At 40.0% G+C, this 26,598-nt stretch overlaps 2 protein-coding genes across 5 annotated transcripts; one reads left to right on the top strand and one right to left on the bottom strand.

The window, feature by feature from the left end:
- Nucleotides 1-18: 18 nt before the first annotated feature.
- On the bottom strand, nt 19-15,750 carry LOC114159653 (aconitate hydratase, mitochondrial-like). Of its 3 annotated transcripts, none has more exons than XM_028041686.1 (18): nt 15,684-15,750; nt 13,998-14,141; nt 12,247-12,504; nt 11,971-12,063; nt 10,898-11,056; nt 10,638-10,788; nt 9,507-9,611; nt 9,342-9,433; nt 8,251-8,356; nt 7,867-8,024; nt 6,848-6,921; nt 6,007-6,118; nt 5,692-5,874; nt 5,487-5,582; nt 4,008-4,199; nt 3,710-3,842; nt 2,892-3,017; nt 19-2,798 (listed from the first exon to the last, which is right to left on the bottom strand). In XM_028041686.1, the coding sequence occupies exons 1-18, from the start codon at nt 15,717-15,719 to the stop codon at nt 2,668-2,670; spliced, it is 2,349 nt and encodes a 782-aa protein (XP_027897487.1). In that variant the 5' UTR covers nt 15,720-15,750; the 3' UTR covers nt 19-2,667. The 3 variants fall into 3 exon arrangements, with proteins under 3 accessions (XP_027897487.1, XP_027897488.1, XP_027897489.1); XM_028041687.1 differs by having other exon boundaries at nt 15,436-15,726; XM_028041688.1 differs by having other exon boundaries at nt 15,557-15,726.
- On the top strand, nt 14,197-26,095 carry tob2 (transducer of ERBB2, 2). 2 transcript variants are annotated; one of them, XM_028041693.1, is made up of 2 exons: nt 14,197-14,681; nt 21,275-26,095. In XM_028041693.1, exon 2 carries the CDS (start codon nt 21,461-21,463, stop codon nt 22,658-22,660), a length of 1,200 nt encoding a protein of 399 aa, XP_027897494.1. In that variant the 5' UTR covers nt 14,197-14,681; nt 21,275-21,460; the 3' UTR covers nt 22,661-26,095. The 2 variants fall into 2 exon arrangements, with proteins under 2 accessions (XP_027897494.1, XP_027897493.1); XM_028041692.1 differs by lacking the exon at nt 14,197-14,681 and adding an exon at nt 17,423-17,684.
- The last annotated feature ends 503 nt before the right edge of the window (nt 26,096-26,598 follow it).

Here is a 26,598-nt window from a genome sequence, read left to right as displayed (position 1 = left end):
AATTGAACTGCAAAGAAAAACAATAATTCCACATCTTTATTATTTATATTTGTAAATATCACTATATTTCAACTTTAAGCTACAAAACAGCAGATTAATTTTACAAAATAATCAACTGATGAGTATCATGACTACGAACGCACATCCTTCCATATTAAAAGACATTTCAACAGTAGGAGATTGGTCAAACAGATTACACCCGAGTTCCACCAGCAGATAATGCCATCGTGTGGGCAGCCATTTTGATTAATTGTCTCACACCAAACAACAGCGAAGCCTTGACTTGTTTCACTGTTAAAGACAAATGTTTCTCAATATTCAGAGGGTAAATAAAGCCAGGTGATCAGAGTCATATGCATTTAAAAAGAGCAACTTTTCTATGAAACAGACTGGAAAATTAAACCTGGTAAATCATTTCAACCAGTAAGCTTTAAAATTAAAAGAAAATTTATGATGACACATTACAAGTTAGTTATTTAAAAGTTTGAGGAGTTATTTAGTCAGGATATCAATAGTCGCCTTCACCAAATTAGGGTTGAAACACAAAATAAATCAACTACAATCAGTTCCAACATTTGCCTGTTGTGAATTTACAGATTTCCTGTGAAATTTAAGCGAGGGGATCACCCTGATGCTCATGCATCAGACTGCAGAAAGCAGCTCTAAGAAAAAAGGAAATAAATTATGATAATATTAATTGAAAATCTTCAGGGATTATATTTTAAATATTTCTTCATCATCAGTTATAAATGTCAAAAAAAGATATTTGGTTAAACATCGAGGTCACGTCTCGCCTCCTTCTTCACCCACACTTATATTGTTTGGACTTTCTACTGGCAGTGAATGAAATTCAAGAGAGAACAGGCACCTGATTACTAGATTGTGCGTTAGAGAGAGAACAACGTTCCCATCATGGAGAACCTTAAAAGTGGAACAACATTCATTTTAAAGATTAACACACTCTCATCACATAATCTCATCACAGCCATATTGAGGGAAAACAGTCGGTACAGCAGCAAGCAGACATTTTAACAAACCACAGAAAAACTGGACAGGTTAGCGAAGCTCCACAGGATTTCACAACATGACGCATGTGTGGAGTTTTCCTCTATAGACGCACTGTGACAATGGTTGGTTTATTCAGGAGTAACACTGGGCTTTTCACACTCGTCCCACACAGAACCGCTCTACGGTCCAGATAAACGAACCTGGTCTTGGTAGATTAAAAGCTCACGTTTCAGATTTTCCAGGTGGGACAACAGGAGTCTGAAGACGACGGACATTTTTTAAAAACCGAAACAAACCTAGACACAAAGCATTCATTAAAAAAATGAAAATATGTCCATTTACTGCAGTAGAATGGGTAATTTATTCTGGTTTGTGAGGAAAGTGCCTTGCAAAAGTGTTTGTTTTTTTATATCTTTTTGAAATTTTCAACACTTTTGTTTTGGTACAACCAAACACTTCAACATATTTTATTATGGTTTTATGGAAGACCAATACAAAGCTGGGCTTAGTTGTAAGGTTGAAGATTTTTTTTTTCTAACAAAAGAATATCTGAAAAGTGTGGCATGTAACTGTTTTCTGCCCACAAGGTAAAAAAAAGAAAAAAGGGCACAGCAAACTGCCTTTTAATCAGCCCCTTTTCTTCTGATACCCACAAATAAAATATCACACCAGATTTTTATCTGAAAACGAAATCATGCATAATTTATTTTTCTTCAAAATTATCCACCACTTTGTGTTGCTCTGTCCCATTAAAAAAGAAACCAAAAAAAACAACTTAAATAAACTGAATTTTGTGGCTGTGATGTCACAAAAAAGTTAAAAAGTTGAGGTGTTATGAATACTTTTGCAAGGCGCAGTGCAAGGCAGCATCATGGGAACGGCTGCGAGGAGTGTGTGGATACTGACGTGACTAGTGCAGATGAAAATTGTTTTTTTGCATCAAAGGAAAAATTAATACATTGAGAAAAGAGTGAGCTGTAGCTGACAGCACAGATGAATGATTGGCTTATAAGTAAATTTTTAGCAAAGATGCAACAACATAATAGTTAGTAGTACAGTAAATTCTGTCCATTTGTTCAAGTCAGTAACGATGTCAGAAAGCAGGAAAGGACGACCGATCTGGGATCGCCTTAAACCTTCACAGTAAAGGGTCGACAAAAACGATAAAATCAGAACAAAAATGATCAGCTTATCGGTTGGTTTCTACGGATAAACATTTAAAACGAGGTACATCGGAAAAACGAGAATAATTTTGGAACGGGTTGTGTTGTAAGAGATTTCTAAGCTTCATGTTTTTAAATTAAAATTCACGTTCCCATTTGATTACATCAGACTTGAAATCAAGCCTAAAAACACTAATAAGAAGCATTAAATGCTCACATGATTCATTGTAATTGGAATGTTTCAGATAGTGAAGAGATTCTAGTGCAACAAAAGTTAAATATATATATTTTTTTCAAATATTTTGACTAAACTTGTGCAACTCAGCTTGTGAACTGAGAGGGCTTTAAGAACCTAAGTGCTAATTCATCGGTGTGCGCTTTCTATCGGTACAGCGACCTTTTTAATGCATGTGTGTTGCATCCTGGGAGTGAAAACGACTAAACACGAGTCGGTTTCCTGCCCGGTCACCCTCCGCCGTTTCTCTCCTCTCGGCAGCTACTGCAGCTCCTTCATCCTGTTGAGAGCCGAGCCGGCTTTGAACCACTCGATCTGCGTCTCGTTGAAGGTGTGGCTCAGGGAGACGGACTCCTGGCTTCCGTCGCAGTGCTTGATCACGGCCGTCAGGGCTGGAGACGGGAGACAGGGCCATGCGTCAGCAGGAAGCGTCGGCCGCAAACGTTAAATGAAGGATTATGTCCCTGACGCAGAACGCCGCTCACCTTCCCGGGAGCGAAGGACTTGAGGCCGGTGATTGAAATCTTGTCGTCCGGGCGGATTCTGTCGGTCGTAGTCGTCGGGGTTGGAGAAAGTCAGAGGCAGCAGGCCTTGCTTCTTCAGATTGGTCTCTGTAAAAAAAAATCAATAAATAAAAGTGAAAGAAAAAACTGTGATGCATCTAGCAGGGCAGGCAACTTAAGGTTTCCTCTATGGAGAAACACAGGTGAGAAAATTATGTTATTCTAAGTAGAACAATTTTTTTTTTAATGGTTGTGGACTTGTCAACCTCGTGTAAACTTGATAATTAACTGTGGAAGGAGGTCAAATGAAACCAAAACTAAACAATTCAGCTTATTTGCAAAACACAAGTCAGAAAACCAACACTGTTCATCATCCTGAACGCATCGTCCCCATTCTGAAACATGGTGTGATTAACCAATCACATGAGGAATTAAAATAAGCTCCATAATTTACATTTTGGTCATGAATATTTTTTGTGAGTAGAGACTTTATAATCTATTTTATTTAAATCATCACACATCTCAGTAAAATAGCAAGAATAAATAATAATAATGATAATAATAAAGTTTGTGGTTAAAAGATGACAAAATGAAAAATGGTTTAGCATATAAATGATTACAAATAACAAATAAGGGGTATATTTTTTCCCCAAGACTTTGTGTACCGGAATAAAACAAAATTGACTGCATTAAATTATAATATTTTCTAATTTAGGAATACATTATCCTGTTTAATCCCTACCTGATCAGTTCCATTAAGAGGAATTAAAAAGTTTTTAGTCCTCTGCTGAGAAACTAACCGTGGATTCTGGCGAAGCTCTTGACGATGATGGCGCGTCCCCCCAGGTGCCGTGGCTCCAGGGCGGCGTGCTCCCGACTCGATCCCTCCCCGTAGTTCTCATCTCCCACCACCACCCAGTTCACGCCGTTGGCCTGCATTTATAAGAGATCAGCAGAGATTTACGATCCACTCAAGAGGGAAGAAAACTATGAAATAAGATTTAGTAAATATGAACAGATTTCAACCTGGCAGTAACAAGCAAAAACAGAAGAGAAGGTGAATAAACTAAAATGAAAACCGGGTGACGGGTGTCCCACCTTGTAGAAGCGAGCCACGTCTGGGACGCCTCCGTACCCCCCGGTCAGCTGGTTCTTCACCCTGTTGACGGCGTCGTTCTCCATGTTGATGGCGCCGATCAGCATGTTGTTGGAGATGTTGTCCAGGTGGCCGTGGAACTTCAGCCAGGGCCCGGCGGCGCTGATGTGGTCGGTGGTGCATTTTCCCTGAACCTGTCGAAGGGAAACATGGGGAGTGAGGTCTGTCACAATAACGCTGGACGACAAATTGTCCCAAAAGTATTGCAATAAAACGAAGAAAAAAGTTTCCCACAGTGTTTTATAAGCCTGGAGGGCCACCAGGCTTATAAAACGCTTGTGCCCCCACCAGGCTAAGCATTGTTTATTCATTTAAGTCTTTTTAAAATGTTTGCATTTTTTAGGACTTTATAGTTGGTGTTCAGGCATTAATCTTTCAATAACACATAATTATCAAGTGAATTTTTCAACTTTTATGACAACTTTAAACATTTTTATTCTCAAAAACACGGCGGGCCGAGCGCCCAACCACTGGGCTTAGCAGGATTTCTGGGGGAAACCTTGGATAGCATTGTCGTTTGGTCACCATTTTCAAGTTGTATATTAATAATGACATAATAATGCAGGTTCGCCTTTTCAAAGACCAATGCACTTTCATTTTGTAAAGAACAATACACACTGGAACTGCAAGATATTTAAATATGAAAAATAAAACCATAAAATGGATTATAATGTCTCTACTACAAAAAAAAGTCAAATAATATCATCAGAATAGAAATTATTGAGCTCATTTTAAATTATAATATGATTAATTGATTATTGAAACATAAATTTTGAAGAGCCAGTGGTTGTTTTGTCCCTTCTGGGCTACTGTGGTGTAGAGACACCATAAAGATTTATACTCTCTATGGGTTCACGCACACACACATATACTTATATATGCAAAAATTGTGTCAATGCGTTTGGCTCTGTGGATTAGAGAAACCCCATCAAATTTTAAAGTTTCGCACCTAATTATTTATTGTTTGAATTTTGTTACTGTATAATCTCTCCACCCTAAAAAAAGCTGTTCAAATTATAATCAAATGGAAATTTAGGCTATTTACCCTTAAACAGCTATAATCCATACACTTTATTAAATGCGACTTCAAGCACAAACACTGATAACAAGGTCAAAGGTCACGCTAGTCCAAAACAAGGACAGCACCTGGACTTACTCGCACCTGGAAACTAAATGGACTGAATGGTGAATGGACTGAACTTACATAGGACTTTTCCAGTCATTTTGACCACTCAACGCGCTTTACACTAGACTCACAACTACAGTAACGTACCAAGGTTAACAGAAACGGAGGCAGATCCTTTAATCTATCAACTGGCTCAGAAAAAAAAAAAACTTTTCTCTGTTCCCAGACTAATTCCTCTAACAAGACACGTTAACTATGGCGCGATACTCCTGTGAGTTAAATACATTTACCTTACCTTGATGAGGACCCTCATGTCCTCCAGATCGCTCCCATTCCACTTGTCGAAAGGCTCCAACAGCTGCAGACGCGTGCTGGAGGGGCTCACGTCCACCTGTACGGCAACAAAACAGGGTCAAAACGAGTGCTCTTCTGTCTGTACGTCAAAAAGTTCACAACTTCTGGAGAATCCTGATGTTAATCGGTACGTCTTCGTGCCTCACCCGGACCGAGGCGCTCTCAGCAGGGGGGTGCTGGTACGTGTCCTGGCCCGGGTCGAAGTCTCTGGACGGGAGCTCGTCGCCTGTGGGAGGCTCCAGCTTGAACTTCTCCCCACTGGGGGAGGTCAGGTAGTTGGTCTCCGGGTTGAAGCTGAGGGTCCCGGCCAGAGCCAGAGCTGTGACGATCTGCGATAAATTACAGCAAAACTTAGAAAGAAAGTGCAAATCCTCCCCGGCGTACATTAAATAAATAAGAACTTTATGATTTTCAAGTTGCATTTTCTAGCCCATGCATCCTCCTTTGTGTGGGGCTCTTACTTCAGGAGAAGTTACAAAAGCGTGAGTCGCCGGGTTAGCATCATTCCTGGCAGTGAAGTTCCTGTTGAAGGACGTCACTATGGTGTTCTTCTCTCCTCTCTTAACGTCTCTCCTAGAAACAGAAAAAGAGCAAACAAAACTCAAAACTTAACTTAACTGACAAATACAATAAAACAACCCACTGGCTTGCTTAGCTTAAACTGTTAAGGTCTGTCATTTTGGCTTATGATTGTCATTTGAGATTGAAAACATGAACAAAAAGGACAAGATTTTAATCATTTGTCCAGATCTTCATAGGAACAACAAAACGTACCCATAACTTTGCATCTAGAACTAGTTTAGATAGATTTTCCTTTAGAATTACACAACACTCCAACCACATTCACAATCCTTTAACTTTTCCACATTTTGTCACGTGACAAAAAGCAAACTGTGTTTTATTGAGATTTTACATGCTGGAGCAACAGAAAGCAGCCAATTGTGAACTGGAAGGAAGGAGATAGAGTGTGGCAAGCAACTGGATTTTATTTAGGGGTATCACAGTAAAGCTGATGCCTTTACACGACATTTGTAATTATACCAAAGTGACCACATTTACTAATCAAGTGACGTCTGAAGTCAAAGAGTCGCACTGGACTCCATCCAAATGCTCTCACTGCCTTCAGAAAACGAAATAAATCCCGCTTTGTGAGGAAGGCTCTTTAGTATTTAAATTGTTCCATAAATTTTGAAACGGTTTCTTTAAAAAACACAACTGATGTATTCAACATCGAAGCCAGGAGTCATCAGACCAGCTTTTCTCCTCTGAATCTGAATCAGGTTTTATAAACGAGACGCGTACCTGTCCCACTGGCCGATACACGGACCGCAAGCGTTCGCCAGAATGACTCCTCCAACATCGCTCAAAATCTTGGCCTGAGACATAAATAAAAGGGTAGGAAAAAAAAAAAAAAGCATCAGATCTGGGGTCTGCAACTTGAGCAAGTGGCTCTTCACACCTTTCAAAATGGCTCTTAATCACTTTGGCAAAAAATTATAAAAAATAAACTCATGTTTCCAACAGTTTTTCAGTTCATTCCTACAATATTTGCATTGAATTTCCACAGAAAATGACACTAAAAGTAACAGTTGTATGATTTTAAATCTGTCATACTCGTTTTGCTAAATTTTATGTTTGTCTGTATTTTAAATCCTAAAAGTAGAAATAAAATGGTGGATCTTGAAAAATTACAAGAAATCATAGTAGAAATTCATCTAAAATTATGTGTATACATATATATATATATATACACAGTACAGACCAAAAGTTTGGACACACCTTTTAATTCAATGAGTTTCCTTTATTTTCATGACTATTGACATTGTAGATTCACACTGAAGGCATCAAAACTATGAATAACATGTGGAAATATGCACTAAACAAAAAAGTGTAAAACAAATAAAAATAACCCTTATATTCTAGTTTCTTCAAAGTAGCAACCTTTTGCTATGATTACTGCTTTGCACACACTCTGCATTTTCTTGATGAGCTTCAAGAGGTCGTCACCTGAAATGGTTTTCACTTCATAGGTCAACCTGCCCTGTCAGGTTAATAAGTGGGATTTCTTGCCTTATAAATAGTCATGAAAATAAAGAAAACCCATTGAATTAGAAGGTGTGTCCAAACTTTTGGACACACCTGTATATGTATACTGTATATGTATACATTTATTTTTTAAATCATGTGACCTTTGCAAATCTCAATATGAGTTTTATTTCGGTGGTCTGAGAGTAAAAATATAAACCCCTGGATTAGATGTTTGATGTCTCATAAAAAGCTGAATTTTCTTTCTTTCTTTTCCTGTGTATTTTTGGACTCACATATCCATCTCTCTCGATGGTGGCGCGGATCTGCTCCGAGCCCGGCGTGACCGTGAACTGGGCCTTACACTTCAGGCCTTTGTGCAGAGCCTGCTTGGCGAGAGAGGCCGCTCTGCCCATGTCTTCGTAGCTGGAGTTGGTGCAGCTGCCGATCAGACCTGTTCGGGTCCGAAAGTTTAGAAACTTCAAATCAACAACGGACGAGAAGCAAATGCTCGTTTGTTTGACAGGCTGCGTTCAAGGTGACTTTAGAGGAGCAGCCGAGCCGAAATGCGATCTGGTCAATACCGCGGCGAGGAGGAACAAAGACCCGAGTGTCTGATTTCCCTGAACGAAGCATTAACAGAGAGCGGAAGGCGATACGGCCGCGCCACAAATACCCACCGACTTTAACCTCCAGGGGCCAGCCGCTTTTCTTAGCGACGGCTCCGATCTCAGACACGGGATGGGCCAAGTCGGGGGTGAACGGCCCGTTGATGTGAGGCTTCAGCTGGAAAAGCGACGAAGAAGAAAAGTAATGAAACCCTTGAACCGCACTGCAAAAACTCAAAGTCTTGCCAAGTATTTCTGGCCTAATTTCTACGACAAATATCTGGCACTAGAATCTCGTGCTAGATATTTGCCCTGTCACGATAACAAATTTTGCTAGACAAACTGACCCAGAACTTATTGCGATAAACAATAATGTAGTTGTTTTCAGACCATTTTCAACTATATAATAGTAACATAATATAATATGCAATAGTGATAGTGGCACAATAATGCAAGAACACATTCTCAACAATTAATAACCTTTAAATTCTAAAGAATTTAAAGACTGTAACTGGAAGACATTTTAAATATCCAAGATAAATAAAGAGAACAGAAACTACAAATAAAGTGAATTATGAAGTCTCTGTAAATAAAATTATCATTCAAAAGAGGGCTAGTTGAGATCAAAACACCAGATGGAAGATGTTTCTCATTCAGTTTTTGGTAAAAAAAGAGAAAGAAAACAAAAGGACGATAAATTAAGCAAATGAAAGCTATTGAGTTTCTTTTAATTTATCATGCAATTAATTGATTCATTGTTTATTGTGACAGGCATACAAATATCTTAGTACACTTAAAATAAAACAAGCTAGATTACAAGTAACTTTTCAGCAAGATATATGATCTTGTTTCAAGGTAATAATTCCTTAATACTGCTAAAAAAGAGAAGGTATTTATAAGTGAAATAACCTGCCAGTGGAACAAGACATGTCTCAAATTATAAGTTAAAATATCTTGTTCCACTGGCAGATTATTTCCACTTATAGTGAGTACTTCTTCATCAATATTAAGAAATTATTGACTCAAAACAAGCAAATGTTTAGTGCTTGTAAGCTAGTTTGTCTTATTCCAGGGGTAGTAAGATATTTTCAATAGAAACTAGGTCAGAACGCATTTTTTTTTTGCAGTGTGTGTCGTTTGTCTACTAAAGCCCTGTAAGTCACCTCACTGAGGTTGATCTCGATGACTTGGTCGTATTCACAGCCCTCATCGGGAACGAGGTCGTCTCTGAACTCATCGGCAGCTGAGGCGATCTCTGGAGAACAGAAGGAAATGGAGGTGAGGCCGACGGAGGCTGAAGAATCCGAGACGAACGACGAGATGCGGACCTCGGCGGCCGGTTTTCTGCAGGTACGTCTTCATGCGGTGGTTGTAGGGGAAAACCAAGGTGGTGGCCCCGATCTCAGCGCCCATGTTGCAGATAGTGGCCATTCCTGCAATGTGTCAATTTATAGTTTTTAATCACTACAGATGTAACGCTTTAAAAAAAAAAAGACCAATTCTGATCACAAATTGTAAAATTTTTATTTATTTTTTTTCAAGATTTGCATTTTTGAAATTTCTTCATCTTCTACAGATCAGAGTGATGTCAGCAGGTCCAGGCAGCCATCTTGTTTGAAAAGCGTGGTTTAGAGCTTCCTTTTATTTGGGCTTTGAATTCAGGTCAACTCTACAACAAAATGTGAAGTTCAGGCTAAGGTTTTTTTTTCTTTTCCAATCGTGAGAATTAAGTCAAAAATATTACAAGAATACAGTCGGAGAAATGTGAAAATAAGGTCTTAATATTACCAGAACAGTCAGAATTTTAGGAGAGTAAAGTTGTAATTTTATGAAACTTTATCCTCAAAAAATAACACAAAAATCAATTATCCAAGCCTTTTCTCATTAAAACGACTTTTTTGTACTTTTAGGATGTTCGTATGTTAAAACTGTGCCTTTATTCTGCCAATATTATGAATATTTTCTCATAATTATAAAGAAATAATCTCATAATTTGGTTCTAACAATCCATTGTACAACTTACAGAAGGAATAACTGAATTTGTCCTAACTATATTCTGTCATTTGTATTTTGTTTCTTAGAAGAGAAAGCAAGAAAAAGAGAGCGAGACTTTCGGGAGATAACAGGAAGGCTAAATGTAGATTAACAAAAACTTATTTTGAGCTTTCCACCTTCATCTATGATAGATTTGTTGGCAGCTTTTGACGAATTTCAGAGTGAAGGTACTGACCTAGATTGCTTCTTGCGTCGAAATCAGAACCACAACATTTTGATCAATCAATCAATCAAATTTTATTTGCACAGCACATTTCAGCAGCAAGGCATTTCAAAGTGCTTTACATCATATCAAACACAGAATAAAGTCTAACGTTATCAAAAGTTGATAAAGTCTGGACCCGTCTTTGATAGCTGCGTTTAATTTATAACACATTAGGATTTTTCCTTCGCCTTAGTCTTACCCGTGCAGGAAATGGAGTCCACTCCAGGTCCGTGATACTCCACAATGGCCCCCGTGCCGCCTTTCACGGTCAGAATGCCGGCAACCTTCAGGATGACGTCCTTTGGGGAAGTCCAACCGGACAGCGTCCCAGTCAGTCTCACTCCGATCACCTACGGGAAAACCACCACAGGCTGGAAAACGATTGAAAAACTTTGAGGAGAAACATGGGCAAAGACAAAAATAAAAGTTCATTGAATATGAGCTAAAATTAAAACACACCTTGGGACACTTGAGCTCCCACGGAATTCCAGCCATGACGTCGACGGCGTCGGCTCCGCCCACTCCGATGCAGATGCCGCCGAGGCAGCCGCCGTTGGGCGTGTGGGAGTCGGTTCCGATGAGCATCACACCCGGATAGGCGTAATTCTCCAGGATGATCTGTTTAGGCAGTGGGTTCACACTCTTTGAACTGGGTCCAAACTCACAGCAGAAATCAGTGATATTGTGCAAAAGTAATTTATCAAAAGACCAAATAAAAGTTGTGCTTATTTGATGAATGAGGAAATATTTTCTCAACATTAAAATTTAGTTATGTTGTTAATTCTCCCTCTTTTTTCCTTAAAAAAAACTCAAGAGTTGATGAGTTATTTTTTTAATAATTAAAAAAAAAACACAACTATCACAAATCCAATAACAGGCAAATTTCATGTTTTGTGCACTTTTTCCAGCATCACACTTCTGAGATAAAAACAATACAAATGAACTGAAGAAGACATTTTCAATTCACTATTGTATATCATATAATTTATTACTGTTCATAATGTCTTGTAGCAGTATTCCACATTAAACAGCAGGGACAAGATAAACTAACATACAACACATTTTATGTTTTGAATTGTCTCTCTCACACATTCCCTTTACACCTGGCTATCTGAGAAAGTTACATGAAAATCTAGAAAGAAAAAAAAAGTTCTCCCTAGGTTTATGGTATTTAGTAAATAGGAATAATTTTGGTAATTCTAACCGACCTAAAAAAACACGAGAGAAATTTAGTCAGATTTAACTTTAGGCATTGGAAAAAATGTGTACGTCTCTTTTATTTATTTTTTTAAATATCTTGGTTTAACTACAAGAAAATGTTTCCTAAATTACTCAAATGTTATTTTGCACTTTATTACAAAACTGAGCAGTTTCAAGCACTTTCAAGAACATTATATGGAAATCCAGCACTTTCCAAACCTTAAAATACCTCATTGAAATTCAAGCATTATATAATTTTCAAGTGAAATAAGCATCCACAAAACAAGAGCAGCCCCATCTAGATTTATCGTACATTATTGTAAACGCTGTACCTGGTGGATGATCCCTGAACCTGGTTTCCAGAAGCCGACTCCATATTTAGCAGCGGAAGTCGCAAGGAAGTTGTACACTTCCTGGTTCACTTCCTGTTTTCAAGGAACGGAAGGAAGCAATTAGACTATGAGACTCATGAACATTTTCCTAGAGTTAGTGGTCCATACTTTGGTCTGATGTTCGCTGTGAATTTCCAAAGCACAACAGAGAAGCTGCTGAAGCTAAAACGAATCGTTACGGTTCAGGAAGTGAATCTTCCTCTGGTCCCGGCTCACCTTTGCCCTCTGCAGGTCCTGAGCTCCTCCGATCTGAGCTTCGATCAGGTGGTCGCAGTGGATGGTGGAGGGCACGGCCACCTTGGGCAGGCCGCTGCTGATGAACTGCAGCATGGCCATCTGGGCCGTGGCGTCCTGCAAGGCCACGCGGTCCGGACGCAGGCGCAGGTAGGTGCGGCCGCGGTCGATCTCCTGCCCCGACGGATCGTCCAGGTGGCCGTAGACATTCTTCTCGGACAGAGTCAGAGGCCTGCCGCGAAGGATTGTGGGAAAGCATTTAGGAAGGATTTCAACATGTGTTTGAACTTTTTTTTTTCTTCCAAACTTTACTGAATTTTATCAGGATTTTGTGCGACACATTTGCATTTCAGCTGCAAGTTTCTTGGTTTTTGTCTTTACCAGATTTTCAACATCTCGGGAATTAAATTTTCACCCTGACTTTTTATCTCAGGGATTGGATGGAACATCAACATTTAAATATAGGATTTCGGGTGTGCCGTGGTGGCGTAGTGGTTAGCGCGACCCATATTTGGAGGCCTTGAGTCCTCGACGCGGCCGTCGCGGGTTCGACTCCCGGATCCGACGATATTTGCTGCATGTCTTCCCCCCTATACTTCCCCGTTTCCTGTCAGCCTACTGTCATATAAGGGACACAAAAGACCCCCTGGAGGGGTAAAAAAAAAAAAAAAGGATTTCACTATCATGATATTTTGTGGTAATATTGTAATGATGGTAAAAGTGACAATTAGAATTTCTTATTGCTTCCTTTTTAGATAACTTTGACTGAATGTCTCCACAAATGCCAATACATGTCTTGATAAACTTGATATGATTCTTTTGGACACCAGCATCATAAAGAAGTGTGATTTGTATCACTAAACTCTGCACAGTAGCTGCATTTAATAAAATTTTCAAGCAAATTGACATTTATTGGTGCTTTCAATAAAAAAAACTGTGGGAAAAAAATTATAAAACAAACAATCCCACAACACGGTCGTTTGTTGGGGGTTTTACACGTCATTCATTGGAATTTAGCATGACAATGATAAATCAAATTTCCCGTACTGATAAGAACTATATTGCGATAAACGATAAAATAAATGCCCAGCCCTAGCTGCATCTCTGATTACCCAGTGTTTAGCCTGTCGGTTTAGGTTTATGTCCATATCTTTGTGGGATTTTAACTAGAGAGTATTGCTGTCTTTTGTCCTTTCCATATTTTAAATGCTTATTGGTTTTTATCTGTAAAGCATTTTGTCGCAGTTGCTCTGAAGTACTTTATAAATAAAGTAGTGGTAGTAGAAGGCAATAAAACTATTTGAATAATTTATCAAGGAAGATAAGATGACAATTACAAACAGGCTTTAAAATTCAATAAGACAGGTGATACGTGTGGGTTCACATGCAGGATGTGATGCCACCATTATTTAAGCATTTCGGCAAGCTACAGAGAGCCACAGTGGTGTGAAGCTGATTTGCATCATATTTAAATATTTTAAAGAATTTGAACATCAATATATAGCTTGCGGTAACTTCTAATTTGAAGCCTAATGTGGCAATTTGGACAAACTACTTAAAAATAACTAAAATGTTCTTACTATCGCTGACTTCTGAAGAAGTTGGTTGTAGTAAATTTTAAGTAACGTTATCAAAATTGGACCATTACACTTGTGTGTTGAGCTACGTCATAAAATCCCATTTAAAATACAGAGGAGTTTGTAGAGTAGCATCACAGCTTGTGGAACTGCTGACCTCCTGCGTACGACGCCGATGTTCTCGTGCATCTTCCCGTAACCGATGCTGGAGCCGGGCTCAAAGCGGCTCATGGCCGCCCCGGCCCGGGCGCTGAAGACGGCGGCGACATGAAACCGCCTCGCCCCGGTTCCGAGAGCCAGCTGGACCAGAACAGGCAGCAAACAAAAGCAGAACTTTCATCAAAGCATTTAGTCAACGTGTTGGTAAGAGAGAAATTTTTATTACGCAAGTCAAGGAATAGGTACACTAAAGATTGTTAAAGTACAGTGAGCTGCACAAATAAAATGCTCTTTCTTATCCATAAACAGCTCAGCCAGATTTTCACACAATTAGATCAAAACATTTATTCATTTATATAATAAGTAAAAGTGCTTTGTCACAACAATTATACTTCAGAGCTAAACAGAAGTGTGTCACTGCGACGGCTGATCAGACACGTTTAAGGTGTGCTCACTTATTTGTTTGTGCTGCATTTTTACCATCGCTGCTCTCTGAGAAAACTGGATGAAGGTTCTTACAGCTCGTATTGCAGCAGACTGGCCTCACCCGCCCACTGAACTCTGGGTAATTTGATAACTCTGACTGGATTAAACATTTTCACAACCTGGTAACCAAGGTTACTAAGACATCTGAAATACTCTCAATCTTTGATCTGCATACATTCCCTCTGCAGGAAAACGGTAAGAAAGAAAAGGGTTTTTAATACAGTTTTTCTTCTATTATGATCTGCATTTCACGTTTTTGCTTTAGTGTTTTAATAAAGCCATTAGAAAAGTATATAGACTCCTATCAACATGCTGCGTTTTCTCGGAGATGTTAAAAGACTTCTGCAAATCTTTTTAAAACTTGTAAAGCCTGAGACTTTTTTTTCCAGTACAATTAAAGTGAAAATAAATGGGGTGAAATTACACACACACAACAAACCTAAAAACAGCAATGAAACTATTATGTTAAACATTTGATCGAGGAGCTTTGGATTTTATCTGTGAAAATTGCTAGATAAATTATTGTTATTCAACCAAGAAGCTTTTTTCTGATAGGAAATGAGATGGCCTCACTCAAAACACAATGTAAAAGAAGGATCAGTTGAAAAATAATGTTTTGCTTACGTTTTAATTTTAAAAGATGTCATGTCAAATCAGGATTCTGGAAATTAAATGATGATAAACTCCTACCAAACAACGCTGAGTCAAAAAAAAGGTGCTTCATTAAAGTTTGAATAATTCTTACCAACTTTAACGTGTTCAACACAAGAAAGAAACTTGCCTCCTATAATTTAGCACCTTTTTTTAATAGCGTGTCATCTTTGAGGTTTACAAACAAATTATTGACGCAGGACAAACGTAAACAAGACCTAAATCTGGACATATTAAAACACGCATTGCTAAAGGATTTAAATTTTTGCTGTGTTTATCAGAAACAACGTAAACTGACCGTTTGTGAATCACATTTACGTGCGCGCGAGAGCGGCGCATCCGGGAGCTTAGCTGTGGCTCGGCGAGCCGCAGCTGTCAGGAGTTAAATCACGTCGTAAAACACGTAACCTCGCGTTCACCTTGCGAATAGCAGCGGCCGAAGACTCGTTACCAGACACCGCCTGACTTCTGCTGACTGTAGTCGACCATGTTAATTAATTACGTGTTCAAAAGCAGCCCTGTAAAAGCGTAAACACATCTTCTCGCCCGGAGTCTGGTTACCGTCACGCAGTAAGACGCCATTTTGTAGTTTCTTCTACGCGGCGTGTCGCATTTTAATCACGTCAGCAACTAATTCAAGAAAGAGAAGTGAAGGTTCAATTTCGCATCTAATTTCAGACAAAATTGTGATTTAAAATTCCTTCGTGATTTTGATTTATTCGTTCATGTGTTTCATACTTAATATAAAATATGTTTCACCCATAAAAATCTAATACTTTTACTTTCAGTTAAAATAAGGGGGTTTTTTTATTGACGCATTTGAATAATTCGTTTTTTAGAGTGCAACAATTAAACAACAAGCTTCAAATATTTTTATTACAACAATTGCGTACACAAGTTGGATAGCCCCATATTATACTGAATGTACCAAATCTGGTTAAAAGCTCTATCCTGTTTGCACACAGCCAGAAAACCTTTGACATCTTTCTGGTTGGCTATTTATCCTTCAAAATTGCTTTACGTTATAGTTGTCAAAAAGCACAATCATTGTCTCATCTGACATTTAGTAAAAAATTACAAAAATCTTTACTTTAGGTTGATTAGTTCCTTTAACAATCTTTTCAAGAGTGGCCAAAATACAATGTGAAGCTGCTCTTGGTGAGTCGTGATTGCCCACATCATGCTTTTAGATTTGTTTAAAAACGTCTGTGCTTCTTAGATTGTTCAAAACCAATATTCAGATTACTGAACAAGTTTTTAAATACCAGGTGAAATTTATTTTAGGGGAAATCACTACACAAAATTGGTCAGTTTGGCTCTTCAATCAGTATTTTGTTTTAGGAAGGTTGGGTGTTTTATTGCTCTATAAAGAAAAACTGTCCAAGGGTGTGTTTCATAATCCTCTCTGATGATACACACAACCTTGTTCACATGTTTGTGACTGAATTGGTTTTATTGTACTTTCTTCTTTTTGGTGTCTCACACATAAATTGTTTCTGCTCAGGAAGAGATGAGTTTCATCTCCCGGCTTGTTTCGTTTAGAACAAATAAATATGAGCAGAACGGCATTATCAGTTTTTTTCCTCATTCACTGTGAAATAATAATAATCAAACTGGTAATTAAATTGCATTTCACATGTTTTAAAATGTTTGCACTTTTATTTTCTTTTGTACCCCAGTTTATCGTCATTCTTGTTTTAAACACTAGAACATCGTATATTGCATTGTAAAGCTATGACTATGTTATTTCAAGAACAGCTGATGTGAAGTCAAAGTCTTTTTGAACTCCTATAAAAAAAAATTTTTAAAAATGCTCACCACAGTGAAAAACATAAACATTTACTGAAACCTTTAGGAACATCATATCCCATAAGCCATTGCCGAAACTTACTTCGCTTCAGCTGCTGCTGACCAATAAACTGTTGGTCTTCCTCCATATCAGCCAATAAAAACTCTGTTGCTATCACTATTAGTATTTTTAGTAAATTGTTCAGTGAAGAAAAATGTCTCTCCGCCGTGTAAGCTAGTGCCTACAAAAATAATACTATTTACTATATGCCAAAATTGGGCACTATTTTTCGTCTCGTTTCAAAGATTTTGTGTAAAAAGCATAATATTTGTATTTCTTTTATTTTAATGAGGCTGCATATTTATTGAAAGCAATTGCCTTAGAGAGAAACTGTAATCATATATGACTGGTCCTCAAAAATAATCATAAAAAATAAGTATGCATCGTTCATGATGAGCAAAAAAGTAGTCCCTGTCGTCACAGGAGTGTGGGCGACTCACAGTGTATAAATACGCAGGGTTGTCAAACAGTAAAGTTTCAGCGGACACTTCCAGAGCAAAGTGTCATCGGGAGACAAAGTACGTCAGATAATTAGAGCTGCGGTGGCAAAAGGGAAAAAATACCGAAACGTATGGTGAAAATATCAAGCTCGCGAACCCGTGGACTGTCACCTCCGCCTTGAATTCAAATTGTTTATAAGGGAATTAATATAGAGAGAGCAAATCAAGCTCGGACACCATCGTCATTGTCACTGATAGGTGAGTAAGTACGCGTCACCCGGTGGTTGAAGTGGAGACATTTCTCCTTAATGTCGTTTTGTGGAGCATCCTTTTGGGATGTGCTGGTGTTTTTCCACAGCTCTGTCTGTAAGGAAAGGCTGTGCTTGGCTCGGATACTGAATTGAGGGTTGTGTCTGTTTGTTTTCCTCCTATTCAATGCACATTTCCAGCCGCACGTCGTCTGAACGCAGCCTTATAACTGTATGTTCCGCGGACGTTTCCTCGAGGATGTTTATGCTGAGACGGGCTCTCTCATTGGTCGGTCGCATCCTCGATAGGCTGCTCAGCACTTCATTACCTTTACACTTTAATTTCCAGTGGCATTTCTGTAAAAAAAGAAAAGACATAATAAAGAGGGACCCTCCACTTGCACTGGCAGCTAAGTAATTGTACTCTCTGTTCCAGTGGCTTTAGACCGACACTAATCTTCTATATCAGTTCACGCAAACATCTTAAGATATGCTTCTTGTTCATTTTTCTGTTTGCATATTTGTCTACGCTTTGGCTTTATCATTTTTATATGTAAATCAATTGAAAAGGGTGCAGAGATGTGACACAAGACGAATCTCAATATTTTGAAGCTTCTATTATGCAACTACTACCTTCCAATATAATCCTTATGAAAGGTTGGGGGGTGTTTATTGTATTAATTGAATGTGCTGAACACTGTGGGCTTTAACCTGACTCATAGTAGCAAGCACTGCTCCATAATGAGTCCATGTAAACAAACGCAACACCTCTGATCCTGCTGACGCTCAGACTTACAACAACAGACCCTGCAATAATAAAACCAGCTTGTATCCGATGGGTAAAGCGGGAAGCTGCAGGTTATTTTGAGTCAGATTTACTCGCATCTCTACCACATGGGGTGCAAAAGGCAGTAGTAAAGGCACATTTCTGGATCCTTCTCTTCAATGACACTAGCTTCAAGTGAGGCGTGTTGAGATGGATTTGTTCCACAGACGGTGCAAAAAAGACGAAGCCCCCTATTTATAGCTCTTTCATACAACCCTTACCCCCATCTTTCTCCTTCAGTCATGGGAAAGGAGAGTTTGGGTTTTGCCTTTAGTGACCGACTGCAGCCGGCCTGCGTGAGCTTTGTCTCTAATAACATTGGAATTGTCTTTAATCTCAGCCGCCTTCCTAATCTTAACCGCTGAATCCCCATCTGTCAGGGAGGTAAACGTGAGGAGCTGTTGTGTGTGTGTGTGTGTGTGTGTGTGTGTGTGTGTTTGTGCCTTCATCCAGGTTCGGGAGGGAGGAGGAAGGACAACGGTGCATTCTGGGAAGTTGTGTTCCATCCACCAAGTGTCCTGCCATTTTCTGATTTCTGTAACACAACACTTACTGGTTTTGCTTTGTTTTTAGTTTTTTTGTTGTTTTTTTTCCTGTTTTTGCCGTGTCTTACGCCGTTATTTCAGTTTGCATTCCCGTGCTGGTGAACAGATCCTGGTGAAGCATTAAGCCAGAAGCATTTTATGGGATCACATTCAGATTATGCAGGATTTATGAAGCTGGAGAAAGGCAGCATCTGCTCTTATCCATCAGCGAGTCTTACATTTGATGTACTTGAAAAGTGGAATGGTCCATTTATAGTTGCTGATTCAGGAAAAGAGTCATGTTTGCCTCACAACATGCAGGCGTCTGATTAATTATTTATTGTTAACACAAATAAATATAGATATGCATTCACTATTGGAATCTGTATCAACTCTCCCGTATTGCAGCTCCTTTTACCTTAGCATTTTTGATGTCTTTTCTTTTTTTTATTTTTAAAGTACAGTGCCAGTGAGAAAATCGCACACAACATGGGCGTGCTTATCTATAATGTAGAGCCTTTGAAATTGCCACTTTTTGTATCCATCAAAAGATTTCTAAAGCAAGAATTGAGAGCACAAGGAGAAACTTACGACGTTTTAACCAATCCTCGCAGTCAAAACTATATTTACATACACCCCCAGTAATATTTGCTTTAATGTCTGCGCATGGCTTGTCTGCATGTTGCAGACAACCACATGATTTGCATTATTTTGACTGGATATTTAAACCCATTTCTAATCACATTTTGTAGAGCTAATCTAAACTGGTTGGTGTCCTGCTGTCGACTCGGCATAGTCTGTAAATTTTCAGCCGTTCCACAATCTTGATGTCAGCCTGCTTTAGCCACCAAAAGCCAGTTTTGATGTGTTTGGGATTATTGACTTGTTGGAACAACCCAACTGACCCAAACTGTCACTTTTTGGGTGACAGACAACTGAGTTAAAGTCAGAAAGAATAAAGGAATTACAAACGCATCAGTCCAGACTGGAACACCAGCGTCATTGTCCGCAGTAAAGTAAGTTTGACATTGATGATGCCAACTAAGAAATTAAGCCTCTGATCCAAAATCGAGACCCTCAAACTCGACTGGCAGGTTTAAGCCAAAGTCATTTTCTGTTGGAAGGTCTTCGGGTCAAAGCAGACCAAAGCAGACCTGTTTTGGCCACAATGACCAGGCACAAAACCAGCTGTGGTATAAGGATTAGCTTCCAGTTTCTGTTGGTTGAACCAAACACTAGGCTGAAGCTCAGGGGCCTTTTCAGTCGTGACGCCAACATCACAAAACAAGTTGTGATTAAGCTATTTAAAACTCACATTTTCAGTGGCTTTCAACAGTGTGAGTTTGTCGTTTCAGGCTTTGTTGTGCGTTTAATTTTGTTTCTGTCTTTTTTTTTTTTTTTCCTATTTTATAACTACAATGGATCCCAGCCTATTTGTGGATATTTATTAAGAATGTAACTCCAATTATTCACAGAAAATTCACCTGTTTGTGTCTATACTTTTTTCATGGAGCATATCTAAAATATTTTAAAGAAAATGCAGCTTGGATATTGTGTCGCTGTTACTTGACACGCTAATGGCTGCCATCTGCAAAGCAGCCAATCCAGGAGAGTCATTCATTTTCATAGACTAATATTAAGCTAATCAAATGCTCCAGCCTTGACTAACTTAAGTGAAAACTCCTCTTAAAAAAAAAAACCTACCTACCTTTTCAGGAAGAGAAGTTTATTATTATTATCACCAGGGTCTCCCCCCGAAAACCTGCTAAGCCCAGTGGGAGTGGCTCTACTGTAGTCCACCTGTGAGCCACTGGGTTTTTCTGTTAAAATGCAAAATTACAAAAATTCAGAGGTGCACAAGCAGGCACCGTAAAAGCTTGAGAGGCCAATGGACAGGTGCAGAAACTGTGGTTTGTGTCAGTTCAATGAATCAACTACAAACCTACCTTAATCAGCCTTTACTGCCACTTTTACTGGTGTGTATAAAACCCTATTTAAAATAAACAACGCTTAGCCTGGTGAAGGGACAAGTGAAGCCTGGTGGCCTGCTAAGCTTATAACACACCGGGAGAAACCCTGATTACTACCAGAATTATGTCAGAACCTTGTTATGGTGACAAAATTGTGTAGCTTCTGTCCAACTTCAAAAGGAACTTTATGGAGATCAGACTTAACGAGTCTAGCACACAGATATTTTATTTGTATTCTTCTGCCGAACATCAGAGTCACAGTTTTCTTGTGTCTCCACAGCTGGAACGTCTAGAGAACTTGAAAACAGCCTGCAACCCCCGGTCCCCGCTTCTGAGATGCCCTTGCCGAAATGACGCTAAAAGAGTCAACGACTTTTCAGTAAGCCGGAGGTACGTCTGTGCTGCCTCCCTTTCAACAGCATCCTCTAACACTTTGCTCACACGACGGCACTAACTGGAAGCAACCATGCATCTAGAGGTCAAGGTGGCCCTCAACTTTATCGTGTCCTACCTTTACAACAAGCTGCCTCGTCGTCGGGCTGACCTGTTTGGTGAGGAGCTGGAGAGGATACTGGTCTCCCGCTTTGAGGGACACTGGTATCCCGAGACCCCGCTTAGGGGATCCGCTTTCCGCTGCATCCACTTGGGGGCTCCGAGGGACCCTGTGGTGGAGCTAGCCGCCAAAAGAAGTGGACTGGACACAGAGGAGGTCCGTGCTAATGTCCCCGCAGAGCTCAGCGTGTGGATCGACCCTTATGAAGTTTCCTACCAGATTGGAGAGAAGGGGGCAGTGAAGGTGCTGTACCTGGAGGACCCTCCAGGCCTCGGTTGCGACAGCGAGAGGGCTGAGGCGGTTAACGGAGAAGGTAAAGGAGAGGCGGAGGCTGAGGAGGCCAAGAGCTTGGGATTTAATCCAGATGCTCAGGTGTTTGTGCCAATTGGAAGTCAAGCATCTCCAGCACTCATGCCATCCCTGTCAAGCTCTCCCACACCTTTGACAGCTCAGCCTGGGCTCTTTAGCTACCCTAGCTCCAGCACACCTACTGACCCTGGCGTCCATTCATCCAACACCTCCTCCCCTTCTCCTCCCAGTGGCGGATTGCCATACCTCCCCACTCAGCAGCCGCCTCAAGCCCTCCCTCCTGCCCGTCCACAGCCCGTCACCTTCACCACCGCGAGTTTCGCCGCCACCAAATTCGGTTCCACCAAAATGAAGAAGTGCACTGGAGCCGGGTCGCCGGCCAACTCCGGTGTCATTGTCCCGCCTTCGCAGAGGATGCTCTCCCGCTCTCCCACCACCATCTCGGCACCAGAGCTGCTAAAGCACAAGCCCCTGTCGCTCTCTTTGCACTCCCTTGGAGGTCCGACCCCCAGCCAGCTCTCCCCCAGCGCTAAAGAATTCGTCTACCCAGGATCCCCGGGCCCCTTTTTCTTTGACGCAGACACCCAACCAATGCAGCCACAAGCCAGCCCTTTCCAACCCTCGCACAACCTCGGGTCCAATCCGACCTTCGACCCGTTCGCCAGCCCTTCTCCTCAAAGCGTGGGCATCCTTAGCAGCAACGGAGGAATCCCTTACGTGGAGAAACCGTCGTTTGACGGTTTAGGAAGCTACAGCCTGCAATATCCAAGCCAGTCTTTCCAGCCTGTGGTGCTGGCCAACTAAGCCTTCGTCTGGGACAAAAACACTTGGGCGCAGACATGGGTGACTCTCCACTTGTTTTCAGTTTTTCTAACAAATTATAATGCTAACACGCATCAAGAGTGGGTTTTGCTACAGAGATTAAAAATAATAATAATAAACATCTCCATAACGTACATTTTGTTATGCATCTCTACATGACATTCATTTTGCCTGGACTCATTTCTGTTCTCCTTCACGTCAACATTGATGGTTAGGGAGGCGAGTTTCTTTCTACTTTTCTTTTGTGACGTGAAACCTTTATGTTCCACTCCTCCGTCTCTAGAGCAGCTCCATTTTGCACTGCACTGTCATGCTGTGAAAAAAAGGACTTTGCCAAGTCCTGCGGGGAACGACTGCTGTGGAAAACTCAGCACTTTGCTCCGCAATCTGCTCTGCCCTACTTGCCACAAATACACAGGAGAAGGCGGGGTGGCGTGTGTGTGTGTGTGTGCGTGTGTGTGTGTGTGTGTAGTCCTGCTCCGTTTTGTTATGGTTCGACCGAGGGAAGGGTTGTTTGTCTCCGTTATCGTCGGACGCAATGCTTGTTATCAGCGGCTGGAATGAGCGGGAATGAATGATGGGCGAGCGGAGAGAAAGGGCAGCACTGGAGAATGTATTGTCTGTCGAGGGGAAATTTGCTGGAGGAAACCTTTCTGAATGTAAATGAGAAATAAATTCCAGTTTTAACAATGCTGATACCTCTAATTAAAAAAAAGAAGGTGGGGGAGGGAGGGGAGAACACAACACAGGGAAACGTGCAGACACAAATGCACCACACGCGTCGACGCGCACGATGTTCCAGTCAGCAGTGTGTGAAGGTGAACGGGCGAGGAGCAGGAGGTTGGGGAGGGGATGCAGCAGCCTAAGCAGCAGCAGCAGCGGCGGATTGTGATAAATGGCTTAGCATGACTTTGACTATGAAGGAGAGGTTTTTCCTCTGCATGGAGGAAGAGGGAGGGAGACGGGCAGAGAAACTTCTAGACGAGCGCTTTGCCTCTGCGTCGTACTGGGAAGCGCGTTCCACGTTGAAACCCAGAGCACGTTCCCGGTGAAACTAAAACACTACACTATTCTCTCCTCTCCTCTTGAAATTCTCCTGCTGTCTCTTTCTCAAGCTGTTGCAAGACGTAAAAAAAATAAATAAACTCTGTAAAGTCCCAGGTTGCTCAGTCTTTTCTCAACTGCAAAAAAAAAAAAAGAGGGAGAGAAATGACGATGAATAAAGAACCTATGTATGGGTTCACGGCTTTGTCGGACGTGTGGCTCTCTCTCCCAGCATTGTATGTTGTCAGTGGTTACCGCAGGGAAAGGTTAATCTCCACATGTCCAGCCGCTCAGCACTTTATCACTGGGTCTCCTGATGTCACCGCAGCCATCAGCGCTAAGCCCGTCTTTTACCCTCGCTTCGTCGTTGCACGTTTTTATTCAGATGACCTGAAAAACATTGGAAGGTTATTAAATCAGCCTAACTTGCATTTCATTGTGTTGGAAAGATTCCAGCAGACTTTTTTTTTTCTTAAATATTTTTGAGTATTTTTTCCTGAGGTGTAGCTATTTTTTTTATTTTTACTTTTTTTGCATTATAATTTTGGTTAAATTTGGCATAAGGACCCAAAAATATAACTTTTTTTGTTTTTGAGAAAATTCTGGATATTTTCTCTAAATTATCAGTTTAATTTCATATTTTTTTGGTATTTTTTTATTATTATTGTCTTCAGATGACCCTTTGCATTTGTGTTGGTTGGGGATTGTGACTCCAGGATTGTGTATATAAAGTCCTCATGCCCAGATTCTTTAGTTTTGTACGTCCTGAAGTTATCCCTTCCCCATTTCTTTTTTTTTTTTTGGTTTTGTTTTGTTTTTTTGTTTGTGTTTTTCTTTGGGAAATGTATCATGAATATATGCAAATTGAGACAAAATAAAGATGTACAGAATAAAGTATTGAATGTGTATTGTACCTTGTACAGCATTTGTCTCGTAAAAGACGGGTAAATGTATTTTCTTCTTGAGTTTTGGGTTTTAGGAAGTGAACGTTTACAGTGAGCACTGTGCAAGAAAAAGACAGCAGATATCGCTCTCTGTGCTCTCCTGGGGCAAATAATACTATTTTACAGGTAAACCAAAAACCATTACACTTAAAAAAAGTTTGTCCCCTTGATATATATATATATATATCTGTACCTTCTTTAACCTAAAGTGTTTTGTCCATCGGCACTCTCTGACATAGTGCTGCTTTTTTTTTTTTTTCTTTTCACTTTTCTACATTGTCACATTTCAAGCGTCAATGTATTTGTGGGGTGCTTTTTGTGACACACTTTTCAGATTTGTGTCTTTTTAAGAAAAGACAAAGCTGAAGAGTCTATTGGGTATCAACATGTTTGTTGATCTCTTGCTAAATTCCCCCAAATTACATTGAAGTTTGTAGTGGCAAAAAATGTCGAAAGGGGAACATGTAGCGAGTTGCTGTAGTCAGCTTATTGTGACTAAATTATTTGCTTGAACATGATTTATTTTATTAGAAAAATCCCCAATTTTTTATTTTTATTTTTTTTAACTCATTCCTCGCCGGAACCTTTTCGGGTTCTTGAACGAAAGCCATATTGCCCTCCGTCTTTGCTTACGCTGACGCTCATCCTGTAATTCTTCCACCGCCCTTCAAAATTCAAGGTGGGGGGTTTCTACCTCTCTGCACCCTAGAAAGCAAACCCCAGGAATTTGCTTCCAGTTTGTCGCATGCAGTTGTGAGAGATTTGAGGTTGGAGAAAATAAAGTATAAAGTGAATGTGGTCCAGATGCAATTGCCCACCCTGGTTTACGTAGCCTGCGGAAAGGAGAAACTTTCAAATCCATGCATGTCTGAAAGAAAAACAGAAAAATATTATGGATTTTTCTTCACTTCTGTATTTTGATGTGGCAAAACCTGCACTGGATGGTGTTTAAAACGTAGGCTGTTCTAAAAGCAGGGTGGATAATTGATGAAGATGGAGAAGAAGTTTATTTTATTTTTTGTATTCTGATGTCCTTTGCTTGTACCACTGTGTGCAGTTTATTTTGCACCTGGGACTATTTAATTGTGATTAAAAAAAAATCTTATTTTCTATGTAAACTTTAACATGTAAAAGTTAATAGATTAAGAGTTTAAATAATATATATATATATATAAATAGCGCTCTGTTTCCTCCCTGTATTTTATTATTATTATTTTTTCCTATTTTGTATCTGACCTGTACACCCTGTAAATGTCCAATGAACCTTTCACTACCGGAAATGCAATGACCTGTTTTCTGTGCCGCCCCTTCGAGAAATGGGGGTGGGGGAAGAGTTGCTACTGCAGTTTCTTATTGTATCAGATTCTTTTTTTAAGTTTATAATAAAAAACCAAGACTGGCAAAGGATTAAAAAAAGCATGGAAACCAACGTGTCCTTGTCGTTCTTCTTCCTCTGCTTAAAAGCTGAGTCTTTCGCCGATCAAACATTAGATTCTTGGATGATTGATTTAAGCAGTAATGAGTCCTCTTATCGCAGTAAACAAACTCAAGCCAACGTTTGATCAATAATTCAAAGCAAAAAATCAAACTAAAATGAAATAATTGAGAATTCTTGGATGGTGGGCACTCAGGTTGCAAGGTAATATTATTGCACCGCCTAAGGCGGTGCACTAGTAGGGGGCAGTGAAATGCTAATGTTTGTGCTAATGTTAATGTACTGCCTTGCTACGCAAGGCAGCGCACTAACCTAAGAGAGAAAGATAATACAGGCTAATATTATCCAGAGGGGAGTATTAAGGCTTTTATTTTGAAATTTTAAGTAAGCGTCATTTTAAATGTCCAAACTAATCCCATGAGTAACAGTGACTGGGTTAAATTGTTCCTATAATGCTCAAAAGAGCAATAATCTCATGTAAAAATTGTCAAGGCTTT

The sequence above is a fragment of the Xiphophorus couchianus genome, chromosome 16 (assembly GCF_001444195.1).
Source record: "Xiphophorus couchianus chromosome 16, X_couchianus-1.0, whole genome shotgun sequence".
In the NCBI taxonomy this organism is placed as follows: Eukaryota; Metazoa; Chordata; class Actinopteri; order Cyprinodontiformes; family Poeciliidae; genus Xiphophorus; species Xiphophorus couchianus.
Note: the sequence above shows the minus strand (reverse complement) of the source record. Positions and strands in the feature narration are given on the sequence as shown.